Here is a 19,004-nt window from a genome sequence, read left to right as displayed (position 1 = left end):
GAATCTCTCTTATTAAAAATAGAGAGAATTATTTTTAAGGTAAAAAAATAATAAAAGAATAATTATAAATAAATAGTGTGGAGCTAACTTTGCCACAGAAATTTTTAATGCGGACGTATAAAAACGGCGTCGTGTTCAGTGGACTTTTCATGTTTGATCGATGTCGTTCGGTGATGCTGATTGCTAGCTTGATAGGGATGCCTTGGCGGAAATGCCCTCACTTAAGCTAATTAGCTATAGAGAAATAACGTTAATAACGTGAGGATTTTAATTTACACGCGCGATTATAGAGTGTGCGGGACACTGTCCCGTAAGTGTCGGTCGAGAGTCGCGCCCTACCTAGCACACCTAAGGCCATGAGGAAACTACGTCAAGTCGTTGGTTAACTGAAAATCAACCGCTGAGTTTGGTGCTCTACCAAACTCAAAGGCGTTGTTTCCTTGTACATCCATCCATATTGCATAATGATAATGCCCCCTCTTCTAATGCATCATATCGTAATCGTGTTTTTTATGACACTATTAAATATTTAATAAATAATATAATAATTTATTTCATATTTTTAATTTAAATTTTTTAAATTTACCCAAAAAAAAATTTAAAATCTTGATTTACCGTACTATTTTATTTCCTTTTAAATTTATTAGATGTGAATTTTTATTTATTTTTTGTTGTCTTATTATGTAACTAAAGGGTTCGATTCAAAGGTAAACTTGCCCAAACAAAGTGTCTTTCTAATCTATTTGATTGAAAAATCTGTTAGGTATCATAGGCAGAAATCAAAGCTTAAAAGCGACTTTTATTTTAAACCAACGGTATGGAAAACTCATGGGAGGCATGACTCATAATGACTCGGAGTCGGGGACCCTTCCCTTTGTGGGCGAGTGAGGGTTAAACTAGAGTGGGGTTGTAGGGGGGTGGGTGGGGGTTTCAACTTTCATGGCGAGGTGTCCTTTTCTTGCTTGGCTGGATGTGTTCACCGACAGAGCACTGCTGTCCTCAGTCACACAAAGACAGGACCTTGGAATAGTGCAACCCACGTACGCCACCCTTGGCATAATCGAACAGGTGCCCCTTTTTTTTTTTTTTTAACCTTTGCTCATATTCCTCCTCTATAAATTTATGAAAAATAATTTACACACAACATTTTATATAATTATATTTTAAATAAAATAATATTTTTATAAAATATCTTATAAAAATATCCTCATTTTATAATATTATTGTATAATATATTGTGTATATATCATTACTCTAAATTTATTCACTTGAGGTTTGAAAATTTGACTAAATTTGTTCTGTCCTACTTGAATTCAGAAATGAAATGAAATGAATTAAGATGATTTGTGAATAATAATGAGATTTGTGAATTAAAATTTATAAATATTAATGAAATGAATTGAGATCTCTCAATCCTAACTGACTCTTAAGATCTAACGTGTGGTTTCTGAATTGAAATCCACAATTTTTATTTATAATGGTAGACTAATTAAGAAGCAATACAAGCTTAGCAGTTAGCAGCACCGAAAAGTTAAATGAACTTAGATTCACAAGGAATCAACCATACTCACCAAACTGGTCATGTCCTATGTACACCAGCAGTCATGATGAAGTTACCTGATACAATGAGCTTAAATTCTAAGCATATGAATATATGATATTGGCTCACAACAGGAGGAAGCCCAGGGGGAGGAGGGTAGGTTGAATGTCCACTTCTACGTCAGAAGATGTTGGTGTATGAGTCGTGGACTATAATATGATTATTTTTTGTGCCAAACTTTGGGTAATTCCCAATTTCCCACTTAATATACTAATTGATTGTTTGTAAAGATTCAACTTAAACTTGGCTGTTAACCTTAACCACAGCCCCTCCGACCTGTCCTCCTGATCTCTTGGTATTAGGAACAAACATTCCTGTGCTCTTTTTAGTATTTGGTTTTCGTTCCTCAACTTTATACTGGGCCGAGTCTGATTCTCTGCAGCAGATAAAAAGAAGAAGACTTTGATCTAGAACCAGAAACATCTAACGACTGTTTATTTTTATCCCCAATCACCCTCATATGTTATCTCAAAACATACCATTAAAGATACCTACTCTTTGTTGATATTCTGGTTTTTTAATCTTCATCATTCATGTCTCCTAACAGAGCTCTACCATATAAAGGGACTAGTATTTTAACCAAACCCTTCTTAGCTCTACATCATTCGATCAATGCCCCCAAGTTGAAGTGTCCATCATTATTCCTGCTTAAAAGGTAAGTGTAACCAAACAACTTGTATTCTAGCTAAATTTAACTGTATAAGGTCAAGCAAACAAAAATGGCATTTACAACTTTACATTTCGCGTTGTGATGAGGAAAGGCTGCCCCAATACAGGCATACCTTATGTATTACAGGTTTCAGGAAGCTTCTATAGTGAGGCTCTATCTGTGCAAACTTGCAACTACGATGTAGAATCTGATTTCTGATCAGCATCAGAAGTGGCCTGGACTTGAGCTGCATACTGTAAGTTCCAAAGAACATCTTCGAAAGAGGGTCGAGATGATGGCTCAGGAGATAGGCATTTGTTTGTGATGGATATCACAATTGATAATGACTCCTGCGAGCAAGTAGTCAACACAACAGGATCCACAATCCGCCTTCTACCATCCTGACTGCCAAAGGATGCCTGCGTTCATGACTCTAGCTCTTAGAAAGATACCATCTCAAACAAAATGACAAGAAAATATTTAAATTAACATTGAGGAAAAGAAAAGGAAAAATATCCTCAATGTTTGAAGAATTCATATATAATCCAAGAAAAATGACCAACTTCGTCCTTTAGGTTTCCAGAGAACAATTTATAGCAGTTCAGAACGGTTTTAAGAATGAACTGAGATCTCATTTCATGTGAATTGGAAAATGCCATGAGAACAGAAGGTTTAGGACCATGATTGCAATCATTAGATTTTATTTCCATAAAAGCTTTGACATACCATTTCATTTAGGAGAAATGCTTCTCCTTGTCCACTCGCAATGGGCCCAACAAGTGATTCAAGCAATATAAACCCAAAGTTGTAAACATCATCCTGTACATTTGTTTGTTGGCTGCAAAAACACAAGGGATAGAATCAAGTATTTTGAAATGACTATTAAATTTAATCATGGCACCAAACCAAGCAGGTTAGGAAAAATTCAAACAAATCATCAGATTAGAGCTTTCTTCTGTGACATCACGGTTTGTGAAAACTTTCTAATGACAACACCAGTTGTCAATAAACAAACTACTAAATTTGGAGGATAGAAGTAGGGGCACTGGGTAGTTACATTGAAAACAGTATGACAGTGTGGACCGGTGGTGGCAGTGAGGTAATTATTATGGCAACGGTGGTGCTGGTACCGATGCCAAGTAGTCAGCAGGTTAATGATGACAGTTTCACGGCGGTGGAAACTTTGACAATAGTAAGACTTGAGGAGGCCCAGTGGCAGCAAGGGTAATGATGAAATACAGAAGCAAAGGTGGGTCTTATGGTGGTATGTGATGGTACTGGCAGTGTCTGAGAGACACCCAGTAAGCAGCAGTTGGTACCAGCTATGGTTATCTTACACTTAGCAGCAGGAGAACTCAGTAAGAAGGTAGTGGTACAATGTAAGAAGTACTGTATATACCGAGAATTGGGTAACCTCCTCTTCACTTGAGAGTGAAGAAGGGGACCTCACAACAGGTAATTCACGTTATGGATCCATAACATATATATACATATCCCAACATTGCATCCTCGGCAAGAATTCATTATTGGGTACAATGCACCTTTTTTCTAATTCAGCATAACAACTAAAGATGTGACTCCAGTTAACAAAATCAAACACCCACTTGAAAGTAATATTATGCCATCCACTTAAAGTTCAAGCAGTAGTTTGTATCATACCATGGTTTTGAGCCTTCTCCCTTCACCTACAGAACAAACAGAATGTGTCAGAGACTCAGAATGGCTGCTTGGCAAACCAAGATAACATTGTAACACTTAATGGCTTCAAAAATCCAGGTATTATACCTGAAATTTTTCGATTTCCCCTGTGACGATGAACACCCCATAGTCACTTAGCTTAGCAATCCGATGCTCGTCAAGCAATATATTGTTCGTCTTCAGTTGGTTATTGAAACAACCGGGAATTACTCCAGTATGTAAGAAATGAACAGCCTTGGCAACTCCAATTAAAATTTGAAGTCTATCTGACCATTTAAGAACCTTCTCTGGAAAACTATCTGCATATGTATATAAGACTATAAGTACCTGAATTTAGAGGTTGACTGACTCAAAAGCATAAAGCTATGATATATTAAATATGTTAAAAATGCAGTTTCTAATTTAAGGTAATTTAAACTAATTACAAACTGATTCCAGCCATCTTTGACAAGTCAAAGTTAAATGCAGTCGAACAGACAGGACTTGGATGGAATGAAAAGTTACAAGCACCGACACAGCCCCCCCAACCCTAGCGCACACTGGGAGGCTGTTGCATACTGTATCCAAGAAATGGTTATGACAGCTTCCAAACTATTTATGAACATTACGAAGGTATGTTTCAGAAACTAGTTCTTGCACAGAAGATAGATGTGTAAGAACGCACACATTTTCATACATTCATATATGAATGTGTATTGAATTACTACAACGCAACACTAACCTGACAAATGGGTACGGTAATTCCCATTAGGAACATATTCATATACAAGAAAAACTTTCTTGCCACTGGAATCATCTTGTCCACTACCATCAAGGCAATGACCCAAGAGGCCAACTAAATGTGGATGGTGAAGCTTTGAGAGCAGATCAAGACGAACTTTAAGGTTTTGATTAGAACATTTCTTCACTAAAGATAGAGCCCGTATGGCTACAGAGGTCCCATTCTCCAATCGCCCTCTGTAAAGCTGAGGAGAAAAAGAAAACAGAAGTGAAGAGAGGCAGTTGGAAGTGAGAAAATATATGTATTGAACAAATTGAATGCCACATAATTTCTTCTCCCGATGCCATAACATTTTATTGAAATGAATTTTTAGTTTGTAAGTTGTGTTTGCAGCATCCTAACAACCCATTTCAAGAGTTTGCAAATCATCAAAAAGAATGACATTAATAATAAATATCAAATACCAGGTAGAGAGAAGAACAGATTAGCTGCTTTCAAAGATTTATAGCTCATAGAGCCTTCACCAAGAAACCTATTTCAGTTTTTGAAGATACCTTCCCCATAGAGCCTTCACCAAGAAACCTAGATGAATCAAAGCCGTTTGTCGCTTCCTTCAACTCTTCAAAAGCAAATAATCGGCACACGGGGGCTCCTTGTGTCCCTAGCTTTAATGCTTGAGAAATGAGCCCTTAAATATAGAAAATAAGGCAAGGTTATCACTTCAAGCTCTCATATGACCACAAACCATGGTTTACCGAAACATGATTTAGTCCCTATTCATATATCCCGAGCTATGAAATTGACATAGTAAGTAGGACAAACAGGTCTTATATTTTTTGAACAGAAAATGATTGTTACAAAAATGACCAGACCGACGTAGAACTTACTAGCATTTGCAAGCAGTTCAGAGGCAGCTGGTATATTCTCTTGCACCATCTTTGGCAATGTATGCTGCGCGTGTGTCCTTCTTGAACGGAATTCTCTACACAATAATAGAGCCCCGACTACCAAAAGCACCATAACAAGAAAAGCTCCAACAATGACAGCAACCACTACCGCTATATTTCTTCCTTTGGATTGTTTACCCCTCTTAATGGCTTCTTCACAATATGATCCTTGATGTTGATGTTGGGAATCAATGGACAAGCAATTTTCACCAAATTTAACGACTACCTTATCTGAATTGCTGCTCAAGCAAGAAGGAAGCCCACCTATAAACTTGTTACTAGATATATCAACAAACCCAAGTTTGCCACTACAACTTAACTCATTTGGAAATGACCCGCTGAGCATGTTGGAACCTAAATTCAAATAGCTGATGTTTGGTAAAGAGAACAACGCAGCAGGAGGAGTTCCACTCAGATGGTTGAAAGATAGATCGAGGTGTTGAAGCTGACCCAAATTACCAAATTGCTCAGGAATCTTGCCCGAGAACAAGTTCTTGCTCAGTAGTGCTGTAACCAACACTTCGGGCATTACTGGTAGTTCAGAATCTAAATGGTTTTCTCTTAAATCCAATACGTGTAGACCTGTTAAAGTACTAAAATCAGGTAATTTTCCAGAAAGCTCATTGTGGGACAGTGCAAGGTTAGTGAGTGTCTTGATCTTGCATACCGAAAAAGGAATCTGACCCTTCAATCCATTACTCTTCAAACTCAAAATGGTGAGGTTTGAAAATGAGTCCAACCAAGCAGGGACACTTTCATTGAAATAATTGCCATCCAGTATTAATGTATGAAGCTTCACTAATCTGGATAGCGCAGGTGGAATTGAACCATACATAAAATTTGAGCTCAAGTCCAGAAGTTCAAGCGAAGATAGCCTATGAATCTTATCCGGAAGTGGTCCCCAAATCCCCAAGGACACTAAGCTAAGAACCCTTATGCTGGGCAGCCTTGTCAATGTGGTGACAAAGGAATCAATGGAGAAACTTTCAGAAAGAGTCTTGTTGCGAATTGCAAATCCACTGAACTCACTGACCTTGACAGGCTTATCTCCCATAATTTTTAGTTGAGTAACGGAACTGTCCTGACATGAGATGCTCATGTGTGCAGATGAAGATAGGCTACAGAAATCTCCATCGTAGTTTTCCAAAATTTGCAATGAGGAAGGGAACTCCAACTGCTTTCTTAGCTGTAGTAAGACTTGGGTCTGAGAGGTTTGCAACGCATTAGTACTTGGAATGAACAGAACGACAAGAAGCAGCATGCACAAATACCCCATCGCACAAAATTCGTAGCAGTAGACACTAGAACCACCAAAAAGTCAACAAAAACAGTATAAAGGAAACCGTGGAATCGAGTTTTGAGGCATACAGAAACAGACCCGTCAAAGATTCTTAAACGGAATCGTAAAATAGGGCTCCTTAAGTAAATTCACGAGGAAAAAAACGTACTTCCTAGTAAATGACCAGTCCAGGAAGGAATTAGCTGAAATTGAGATCCCAAATTCAGATTCGGATGCTCCCGAAGACTCTGGTTAACCGAAGTCGAGAAAAACCCCCGAGGGCCTGAAGTAGTAGAAGCTGAAATCCAAGAAAATGAAAAAGAAGGAAAGAAAAAATTCTTGGAAAACTCAGCAATGCACTTTTTCAAGGAAATCCCGGATGCTCGAGACAAGTTGGTCAAATACTAATGTAGAGAGCCAGGTGAGCCTGATGGAAAGAAACAAGTTTGGTGATCCTAGTTTCCAGGAAAATAAGGAACGACCCACGAAAGTAATCTTGGAAACAAACTCAGGGAAGAGGAACAGGAGAAACTTCTTAGCACTGGTATTATTTTCCTTGGTCTGCAATCAGTGTGTGTGGAACCAAAGAAAAGTGGACAATATTGATGGAGATTTTTGAAGAAGGCCTTATAAGACAGAGTAGTAAGGCATTTAGTGCATTCCTATCTGACATTAATGGGGTCGGTTTTCTTGGTTGGAGAAGGAAGAGGCCAGTGCAGGCGGAGAGAAGAGTGAAGGAAATAAATGGAAGGGAAGAAAGAAAGGAAAGGCCAGTGTGTGTGTGTGTGTGAGGCTCGAATGCGCAACCGGAAAAAGAAAAAAAAAAAAAAAAACAAAATCTTGTAAATGCCAGAAAGGGTCCGTTGGCGATTCTTACATCTTGAAAATGTCCCTAGGGCCCTGGGATTCCTCTGCTATTTGCAGGCATGCCATCACGTGGTTTTCTGTTTGTTTTCCTCTGGTTAATATTTTGATCGGTGTGACTCGTGAGATGAGATATTTTTAAATAGAAATTAAAAATTAAATAAAATATTATTTTTTTAATATTATTATTATTTAAAAATTTTGAATTAAAATTTAAAAAAATTAAATTTTTTATTATATTTTATATAAGAATTTAATAAAATTATAATAATGATATGAGTTGAAATGGATCCAAACCAAACTTTTAAAATGACCTTCATTTGTGAGAAAAAATAAGAGAAATGAAGACAATTAATTATAAAATCAATTATATTGGTATTGATTGTAGGAAAGATAAATGAAAAAAACAAAATGGTGGATGATTTATAGAACAAATAAATGAAGAGAACTTGCGTTAGCAGTTCATGAAAGTTTGATTTGAATGTGTCGTATGATCATAATTTTGGTCCCCCGACAAGGAAAAATAAAAATAAAAATGCAGACCAAACATTATAAAAGAGAGAATGAGGGAGGAGGGGGTTATTAATTGTAAAGGTGGTGGAGCAAGGCGATAGCCATTTGTCATGATCAAGTACGTTTCATATGATTGGGAAATGGAAAGCATATAATATTGCAACTAGAGGGAGGGACCCGCTGTCCATTTAATTTTGGCCAGCCTGTTATATATAAATATATATATATATATATATATTAAGAAAGATTCCCATCAAAGTTTGATACATTAAAGAAATGTCTACATATAAATTTTTATTTTTATTTACATCTTTATAAACAAAGCATCCCCAAGAAACAAGACAAAAACTAAGTACAACCAAATGCAATGGAAGTGGGTATATATCTATGTGGTTCTTTCCCAAGAACAAAGCCACCCCCGCATGTTGGTTGTTTAGGGTCCAAACATTACTTGGAATGATCTAGGTCTGCTTAGATTTTGTTTTTCAAACAATGTTCCACGCTACTTTGGATTGTACCTCGTTAGGATGGCCCACAATTTTTGGTTGAGTGCTTACACTTTATAACAAGAGCAGGTAATGTTTTTAGAGTTCATATTTATGAATGAATATTGATACAAACACAATACATTTTTACAATATATTTTTACAATACATTTTATAATAATGTTATAAGATAAAAATATTTTTGTAAAGTAATGTTATTTTTATAAAATATTTTAAAATAATATTGTGAAATGTATTGTAAAAAATATTATGTATAAATCATTTTTCTTTATGAATTCATACACTGAAAATGGTGCATGGAGTCATACAATATGGATATGAAAAATGGTTTATACATTTCAATAATATGCACGTCCCGCAATATTTTTCTTGAAAAATAATTAAGAAAATCTAGTACTAACCTAAAAAAATCAAAATTTTTATACCGGATCTCACTTTTTTTAAAAGGAAATATGCAAAAGTTGTACGGTATAAAATTATATACAACATTACTCTATAAATAAACAATACAAAAAAAATACATTATATAATGACAATGTGACGTTTTATGCTATTTGTATACGAAGTACAAATATTTTTAAAAAATATATGTACATCTCTAGTCTCTAATTTTCCACACACACAGAGCTAATCATATATGAGTTTCTCCTTGTATTTTCGAAGCTAGGAGTAAGAGGCTAACAGAAGTTAGTGAAAATCTTGATTTTGGATATCACTCTCTTCAAGGTCTAAGGTTCAATACCTCATGAGTGTAAATAATCATTTGGGACCATATTTTCTAGTGAAAAATTAACGATTTAATCAATTTTATATAAAAATATTCTAAAAATACGTTGCATAAGATCAAAGTTTATTCTGTAGGATGAGTTCGAAGAGCTCTACTTTAGAGAAGTTTTCGACGTAAGATTCGGTCCCATCACAAGCATAACAAAGACAAACATAATGATAAAAAGCAAGAAAACTCTTATTTTGAGGAAGAAATAGTGCTGCTTTCAGTGAAAGTTTAACACAACTACTACTACGGATAAGAAAACATTGATTTTCTAGGGAAAAGCAAAAGCAAAAACTAACGAGGAAATGATTAACAGCTAAAAGTAGAAACGAAAAGAAAAAAGAGAAAGGATTTGAGCAAGGGACCACGTTAGAGAACCATTGATGAACAATCACTAAAGGCCAACATTTAAATATGAGTACTGATACACCTACAACACCTTATACAATACATTGTACAACAATGTGTTGTATAAGGGGTATTATTGTAAAATCACTTATTTTTATAAGGTGATTTTATAATAATACCCCTTATACAACACATTGTTGTACAATGTGTTGTATAAGGTGTTGTAGGTAAATCATTTTCCTTTAAATATTTATAAGCATTTATCAGCGCAAGCACCACTTTGGAAAGCTATTCAACTGGCTCCCCACCCGATCGAATCACCAACCTTATCTGACAAATAAGCCTGCCACCATAACCACTATGTTTATCTATGCGAACTCCTATGTTATCCTGTTCACGAGGTTTACAGAGGCAATTGAATTCATTTAATTAAAGAGCTAGCCTGTGATGAGCATTCATTCAAATGGAACATTTCCAAAGTACTCCGGCCGTATATTGGTCGGTTGTGAGTTTCTTTGTCCTCATCAATGAATTAGACCTAGAAAAGGAAAGAGGAAAAAGGGAGAGAGACGAAAGGACTTTGACGGGGGAACAACGACTACCCTTGAGTCGTTAAAAGGTTCAGAAGCGAGCCTGACTTCACTGTGCTTTCAATTTTAACTAACTTAACAACTCGGTCCAAGGACAAGGTAGAGAATGTTAAAGACTTATGCTCTGTGGGGTTTTGCAGAGCAAAATACCAAGGACGGTCCCATTGCTTATAATGATGGTCCTCCATTGAGAACCTTGTCATCTAAAGAATTAGAAGACGCCAGAGAGAATATAACAAATGAGATGCTTTGCATTCAGAGGCTATGGTTTTGCTAACAGACAGCCCAACCTTAGGCTCCTTGATAATTCAGCTCGAACCACGAGTGAGAGTGAAAAATGTTAATGACATGCTGATCATCTCATAATATCAATAGAATCCATTCTTGTTTGTGTTTTGCCTGTCTATACATGTGGTAGGCAGAAATAAAAAATTAAAGGTAAAAATCTACTTGCAGGTCCATTTTGCAGTTGAAATACCCGAATCATAAATTTCCTAACATTATCTTTTTCACGATAGTAGGAAACAAGGATTTCATTGGGTTCAGAGGCATTTGTACATAATCTACAATGTGTATATTGAAATGGCAGAGGAGGAATTCTGTACTGTACCCCAACCCATATTTTCCAGTTGAATAATGCGACTGGAAGATCAATCGAGTTCCACTAATAGCTATATATCTACTCCGGTAATTTCATGTGAAAAGCTTAGGACAAGGAATTCAAGGAAAAAGAGTAGGAAGAACAATATCATCACAGACCCTGCAGTTTTCTTGCCATGTCTTTTAGTTGGATGCCAACACAGCAAAGATGTCAGTGTACACATTGTTATAGTCGTATGACTGTAGAATGTGCCATTCCTTCTTCCCATGAATGTCATGTCTGCAATGGCCTAATGGGTTAGCTCCAGTCATGGTTTTGACAGATCTTGAACCTGAGACACTATAACGATCTTTCAAGGTTGCTAAATATCTGAATTTGAGAAGCTATAAACTCCCTGAAAACTTATAATAAGTAGATTTGTATACCAAGATGGCAGGTATTTGCATCATGAACTTTGTAATTTTTAAGTTCACTGGCAGTCTCCGTTTACTGCGACAAGCTGAAACCAGGGATATGCAAGGATGACATAATTAATTAACCAATGGAGAAAGAAAAGCGGAATGTAGTCCCCAGCTCCATAGAATTTTCAATACTAAAACTAGTACATTTGATTACGAAAGTTGGCATCCCTGATAAAGCAAATAAACAATTTGTTCAAGAATAAACCAGATATGCATCTTAAAGGTTATTACTGTGTTGGCGCCCCCAAAATCAGGATAATGGGAATGGAGATCTGGGTACAGCCCCAACCTTAGGTCCTTAAGAAACTTTGCATGATGTATTTGCTCTTGAGAATTAACTCTATAAAACTTATATTGCAGAACGTTCCACCATATCTAAACAAACAGTGAATAAACCAACCTCATTAATCCGAGCACTATCCTAGAAATGGGTCAAAGAAGAAAAAAAATGAAAACCAACTTATGCCTGAAAGAAGCAATCAAGCAAAGGAAATTATAAAGTGACAATATGACAGGCAAATCATCTGTGCTCATTCAACATCAATCAAAACACAAATACACTGGAACTATGGAAACTCTATTATGTTTAGTCATTTTCATCCTCACACTATACATATCACTATCAGTTTTCCTCAAAATGTATCTTCCTTCAATTCTGTTACTGAACCTCAATGTTGTAGGCCCAAACCAGTTACTGTCTCACAAGCAATGACTGAATCCCTGAAACTCCTTCTTACCCTGGTATGCCTTAATAACATCTGGAGCATCTTCGACAAATGGAGCCACAAAGCTCCTCTCAAAGTCCTGCTTCTTTGAATTCAATCTCCAAATTAAATCTAAATCTTTCCTAACCAGATTTTTAGACATTAAAACTTGCATAACTGCACATCTGGGAATCATTCTCCTCTCCACACTAGTCAGAAATAAATTTGGGCATCTAGCAACATCTGATGGCTTCAGACCCGCTGTGTTCATCAAGAAGTCAATCACATCCCTAATCTTCTGCTCTGAACAAGTCATTAGCATTGGTTGTACTTTAAACGTGGAAGAAAAATCATTTTCAGACCAACGAGATCTCCTAAAAACCTCCATTTTCTTTTCCCAATTCACTTTGCTTAAAGTTGACATTGAGGCCACAGCCAAAATGAAGGATGTAGTCGTAGGTACAAAACCCATCTCTTTAATTGCAGAAACGACCTCTTTGAACAAATCAGTCCTCAACACAAGTGATTTACGTCTCATTATTATGAGCTTTGTTTGCTACATGTTGTTTCGGCACGCCATGGGCCCTCAAAGTGTATATATTTGGCACCACAGTTTTTGTTCCATCGAACCACAGAGGTCCGGTACTTCAGTGCATAAATAAGTTTCTCCTTGGTCCCAACAATTCCCTTGAGAAAATCGCAGGTCGGTATTATCTGTTTCTCCAAACAAAGACAATAAAACGCCTTTGTCTGAACAGATAAATGTAGGTAGGTCGGGTCCTCTGATACCCAATGACTGAAAATATTCTAGCTTGGGTCTTATAGTTTTCTCGGAATGAACTAAAATAAGAGGTGGGCGTTTAGAAATCAAGCTTGAGATGTGAGCTTTTGTAAACTCATAATTGGTTAAGAGCTTTAGAAGCGAGTCCGGTTTCTCTGTGTTTTCGATTTTAACTACCTTAGAAGCTGCAATAGCTTCTTCTAAAGACAACCCACATGAGTTTACGAGGTGAGAGACTGTCAAAGACTGTTTCCCTATGGGATTTGAACCTGAATTGACAAATGTTATTGTTTGGATGTAACGAACGTGACTGGTTTTTGAACCAACGGTTCTATGTCGTATCAGTATTTTGCATATCAAATGATGCATTTCTTTGAGGAAAACGCTGACGGGATAGTGACAGAAAACTCACCGGGTTTGAGAGGCAGATCTGATATCTGAGTTCGATCCTTAAAGCACAGAGCCTCTGAGAGAAAACCCAACAAGGAAGCGATTCGTTGGTTCACACTTCACCGAGTCATGGCGATGCGAGCGAACTACGACGACGGAGTGACGCTGTCGTTGCTGGGTTGTATCAAAGACTATATCTGGTCCAATCCATTTAGCCAGGCCCAACTCACATAGCTAAGCATCAAGAATTATTACTCAATGCTGTGCAATGCATTGAACAACGATTTTCAGTATGGGCCGCCGAACTAGCCCCAACAGGCCTTAAACGAGTACCTACTCTTTAACTAATATGAGCTAGCAGAGGAACCGATGTCCTGATTCATAATGGGTCAATGGGCCTTATTCATAAAGCCCACCACACGAAGAACAAATGTCCAAATCCCCTTGCTGAGAAATAATAATTTAATCCTTCGTTAATCAACAGTTGGAAGCTCACTGCGCGAGAAGCATTCATGATCAATAGCTCGTGAAAGTCTCGATTAAAAAGGCACTCACAAGAAATAAGATACACTATAAATAAATGCCCCACTTTCTCATACTTTCTTTGTTTTATTTATCTATGAGAATATTATATTTGCTTGAGAGAAAAGCTTTTAACTATAATGAGATTTTATAAGGTAAATTTATAAATTGACTTAACTTGATGTGATATATCATATTATAAAATTATTTTTATTATAAAATAAATTTAATGTATTACATAAAATCATGTCAGTTTATATATTTATTTTTACGAAATCTTTATATTATTGTAACACTTCTCTTTGCATAATACTTGTCCCAAATGGGATTAAAATATAAAAAAAAAGTAGACCATAATGGGATTAAAATCTCTGTTTATTAAGAGGCTTTCAAAAAAAAAAAAAAAAAAAGGAGAGTAGACCATATATCTTTATAAGACTTGTTGGGACCCAATGAACGAACTTGACCCACAAAGGACACGTCTTTGGCAATGATTCGGACAATTAGAATTTTGGCTCCTTGAGTCATTTTCTTGATGATGTATATATTATATCAGATAGGAAGCGTGGGGCATGCATGTCGAATGATTTTTGATAAATTGCTTGCTTTTTTACCTTTTCTTCCTTGAAGGACAAGCTAGCCACGGTTTAAAAATGTTGGTTACCATCTTATGGAAAGACAAGAGAAATTCAATTACCCACCAAAAGACTTGTCCCAAATGGGATTAAAGTCATATTTGCTTGAGTTTTGGAACTTTGAAGCAGAAGCAAGTTGTTTGAATTGGGGTTAGTTGGTGTCTCGGAGACAAATCTGTCCCCCTACGGGCCCCACCCCCCAAAAATTTTTTTTACTTTACTTGCAGGATGATCAAATCCATGAGTGAACCCAAGTTGGCCCTTCCATCGGACGCCATTAGCAAGGATTTCCAACATGTTATGTCTGGTGAAGTTGTCGCATTTAAGTTGGGTGTGGCACTGTGGCGCCATTAACACCATTAATCATGGTTTAGTACAAAAACAAGATCTTGTTGATCATTTTTATTATAAGTGAAGATTGATTATATCTATTTAGTGCAAAATACCACTTCTCATTTTACTCATCAATTACTATTTAGTGAATAATAATCGATGAGTAGAATTTTAATCGTACTCAACATGATATGAAGAATAAGAATAATTTTACTCATCAATTACTATTTATTTTCACACTTCATATTTATAATTTTTTTTCATAAGATGTGGATTACTGGGTAATGAATAGTGACTGATAAGAATAATTTTTTAAAAAACAAATACCTCGTCAACATATGCTATTTGAAAAATACTGTTTCAAGCTTAAGACTAGGGTTACCCATAGCTATGTGTGTTGAGAAGGAAGATTTTAGGAGAAAAGTTAAAAGAATCTTGCAAACAAAGAGTGGGGCGCCGATTCCATTTCAACCTCAGGTTGGTTTTGAGTTGGTGGGATAAATATGTTTGTTTAATTTTCCCGACCACTTTCATCTTGCGAATGATTTGCCCAAGCCCTCCCAATAGTGTTGTGGGGTTATTTAATAGGGAAATGGAGCAGGAGTGCTGGAAAAGGAAGATGGGGTGATCATTAAAGCCTTTTTCATTGCCCAACTTTGGAATGCAATATTAACAAACACCAAGGATTACGATGGGTCAAGATTGTTGGGGCCTAGCTGGAGGACCGTACCGTATGTACTGTTCAAAATTTGAACTTCAACTTACCCAAGAGCTTAAAATATTCACTCGTGCATTCATGGCACCACGCTCAGTCTACATGCAAATCTCAGTGAACGTACTGAGAAGCCGTTGCCAACGTGATTCCGGCGAAGTAAAATGTGAAAATTAGGTCTAGTTTATTTTTGCATATGAAATTAAATGAATTGAAATAAAAATTAAAAATAAAATAAAATATTATTATAAAATATTTTTTGAATATTATTTTTGTTTCAAAATTTAAAAAAAATTAATTTTTTTTTTATTTTATGTTAAAATTTTAAAAAATTGTAATGATTAAATGAGATGAAAAATTATGTAAAAGTTAACGAGACCCGATTGTATCGAGAAGTCTTTTTCAGCCTTTTAGGGTGATCGAGTCATTGAGGTTCAAGATTTTTTTTATTTTTTAAAAAATAAAAATTAAGATCCCATCCTACAAATGTTAAATCTTGTTTTAAATTTTAAAAAAATCTATTTATAATTTCTTTTTATACAGGCCAATATTTCATTGAAGTGAATCGATCTCAAGATGATAAAAAAAATATTAATTTTTTGTTTTTTTATAATTATTAGTGATGTATCGTAATAAGATTTTTTTGTTTAATTTTATTGTCTTCGGTGGCATTATTGATATAAATTTTAAATAAATTTTTTGTATTTATTATTTAAATGAATAACCATTTAAAAAAAATATATATACATATACACATGTATATATATATAAAATATTTCTCTTATACAAAATCGACAACTTGTTCGCAAGGCATCCATATGTCTGTCGTGCAACAAGTCTATTGACTAATTTTTTTTTTTTTTTTTTATAGGAAGTCTATTGAATATTGAGACTGAGTGCCTGTATGTACCTTATAAACAAATTTCTCTGCTGGGGACAGTAATAGTATATCACTACTTGTAAATTTTTTCTTTTCTTTTTACTTTATATATATATATATATTTAAATTTTATTTTTTATTTTCATGCTACATATCATATATAATTTTTTCATTTATTATTTATTAAATGTGTGATGTATAGATAATAAGTAAACAAATTTAATTAATTTAAGAGTAATAAAATAAACAAAATTAAAAAGATAAAAATAAATAAATAAATAAATAAATAAAAATATATATTATATATAATGATAAATAGTTTAATTTTTTTTTTTTTTTTTAAGCGTGTATCTTTGATCTTTCAAGCGATCGAAATTCCAAGAGAGGAGGGCGATCACGTGAATGGACGCAAAGGCTGCGTCGCCTCGGTCGTGCTCAGAGATCATTCAGGCCAGTTGGAAATCTTAAATTTAATTTTTAATTTTCACCTCAATCCAATCCAATCCAATCCAATTCAATTGAATACAACCTATCGCCCTAATAAACAGAAAGCAGGAAGGCAAGAGGAAAGACCTCAATTCCTATCACAGATTCACATGCATGCAGGGTCAACTCGTCTACCCGGTCCCAGCTAGCATTCATTATGCTATGTCCTTTACACGATTAGACAGTTTTGCACTCACTGACTCAACTCATCAATGCTGTTAACGCCTTGTTTGTTTTTGTTGAGATAAAATAAAATAAGATAAATTGATATAAAAATTAAAAATTTATTAATATTATTTTATTTTAAAATTTAAAAAATTGAATTTTTAATTTTATTTTATATACAAATTTAAAAAAATTATAATAATAAAATAAAATAAAATAAGATTATAATAATTATAAAAACAATGACATCTAATTACACAAATCTTTAAAAATATATCTTATTCTAAAATTCTTATATCATCTCAACTCATTTTCATATTCTAAACAAAATTCAAATACAAAATTTTTAAATTAATCATTACACAAATTAATCATTATAATTTTTACAAAATTTTAAATAAAAATAAAAAAAATTTCAAAAATTTCAAATAAAAATAATATTATAAAACTATATTCTAACAATATTTTAATTTTATAATATTTTTTATTCAACTTTTTCTCTCTCATTTTTCAAAATTAAAAAAATATTCAACTCAAACTATCACACTATAATTTACAAATTATCTTATAACTATTTACAAAATTTCCATATCATATCACTCCCTAAATGAATTATAAGACTTGGTTTGAGTACTATTTACGTAATAACTCACAACTATTTATTATTTTATTATTATTTTTATATATTTTTAAATATTATTTATTATTAATTAATATTTTATAATTACTTTTTTATTACTTTTTTATTACTTTTTCATTATTCAGACAATATCTAAAATACTTCAACGTCAAACGCAACCAAATCTCGATCGAATCGGCGGGTGAAGTTGCTGCATGCGACTTTGGAAACACGGCTCTGAAAATTTAGAGAATACAATAATAAAAAAAATTATTATTATTATTATTAATTTTTTGGGTCAAATCTCTCTATCCTTTTCATTCACTTGGGATTCACTTCTAGTACGGAATAGATTCCTCTGTTGCATATAGTTTTTATAATCAAAGTTATTTCTTTAAAATCTAATACATATATATATATAAACTAATCTAAAGATGCATATAATTGTGATTGCGAGCACCACCTCATGGGGGTCTAAATGCCTAAATGGGGCCATCAAGAGACGAGACTATAGAAGGAAACTTCCAATATCTCTTAATTTTGTTTAGATGATTTATGTTTTAGAAAAAAACTTCCATTAATATGAAAAGTATTTGTAATAATTTTTAATACTTTTAATTTTATTTAGATAATAAATATAAAATTTTAAGATCTTTTGTTCTTTTTTATCTAAATTTGATGGTCCAAATATAAAAATATAAAAATAATCCAAATGATCACTTATTTATATATATCTCTAGAACAACATATTCGGCTCAATTGAACAATTAAAAAATTGATAAATTTAAAATCTACATAAAAAATTTATATATTTAATAATGTACTATGCTATTTTTTCAAAGAAATTGTACAAAACTGATGTCTAACACTATTCAAAATTATATATTTTGGTTTTGCCGTCTTAGAAAAAGGAATATAATTAGTTTGTAAGAAGATATTAAATTGTTACTTGGTGTCACATCATTAATATTATTTAGGCCTGATTTAGTTATATCAATGAGATGAGATGAAAAATTTATTAATAATAGTGAGATAGTTTGTGAATAATAATATAATAGTTTAAGTTAAGATATTTTATGAAATTTTAAAAAATAAGGGAGAAAAAATTGAATAAAAATATTTTAAAATAAAAATATTTTAAAATATAATTTTTATTTTATAATTTAAAAATTTTGAATTATTTTTTATCTTTTATTTAAAAGTTTTACAAAATTATATTAATTAAATA

The 19,004-nt window shown here is 33.9% G+C and overlaps 1 protein-coding gene and 1 long non-coding RNA gene across 2 annotated transcripts; both read right to left on the bottom strand.

Annotated features, from left to right (window-relative positions):
• Positions 1-2,252: 2,252 nt before the first annotated feature.
• Positions 2,253-7,678, bottom strand: LOC108992089 (probable inactive leucine-rich repeat receptor-like protein kinase At3g03770). Its single transcript, XM_018966537.2, has 7 exons — positions 5,556-7,678; positions 5,223-5,356; positions 4,669-4,912; positions 4,035-4,246; positions 3,909-3,934; positions 2,976-3,087; positions 2,253-2,668 (listed from the first exon to the last, which is right to left on the bottom strand). Exons 1-7 carry the CDS (start codon positions 6,889-6,891, stop codon positions 2,444-2,446), a joined length of 2,289 nt encoding a protein of 762 aa, XP_018822082.2. The 5' UTR covers positions 6,892-7,678; the 3' UTR covers positions 2,253-2,443.
• A 3,212-nt stretch (positions 7,679-10,890) lies between these two features.
• Positions 10,891-13,565, bottom strand: LOC118349456. Its single transcript, XR_004802397.1, has 3 exons — positions 13,447-13,565; positions 11,514-11,587; positions 10,891-11,427 (listed from the first exon to the last, which is right to left on the bottom strand). It is a non-coding gene; the product is annotated as an uncharacterized LOC118349456 (long non-coding RNA).
• Between the last annotated feature and the right edge of the window lie 5,439 nt (positions 13,566-19,004).

This window comes from Juglans regia, chromosome 1 (assembly GCF_001411555.2).
Source record: "Juglans regia cultivar Chandler chromosome 1, Walnut 2.0, whole genome shotgun sequence".
NCBI classification, from domain to species: domain Eukaryota; kingdom Viridiplantae; phylum Streptophyta; class Magnoliopsida; order Fagales; family Juglandaceae; genus Juglans; species Juglans regia.
The sequence above is the reverse complement of the archived record's forward strand: the minus strand, read 5'-3'. Positions and strand labels throughout refer to the sequence as shown.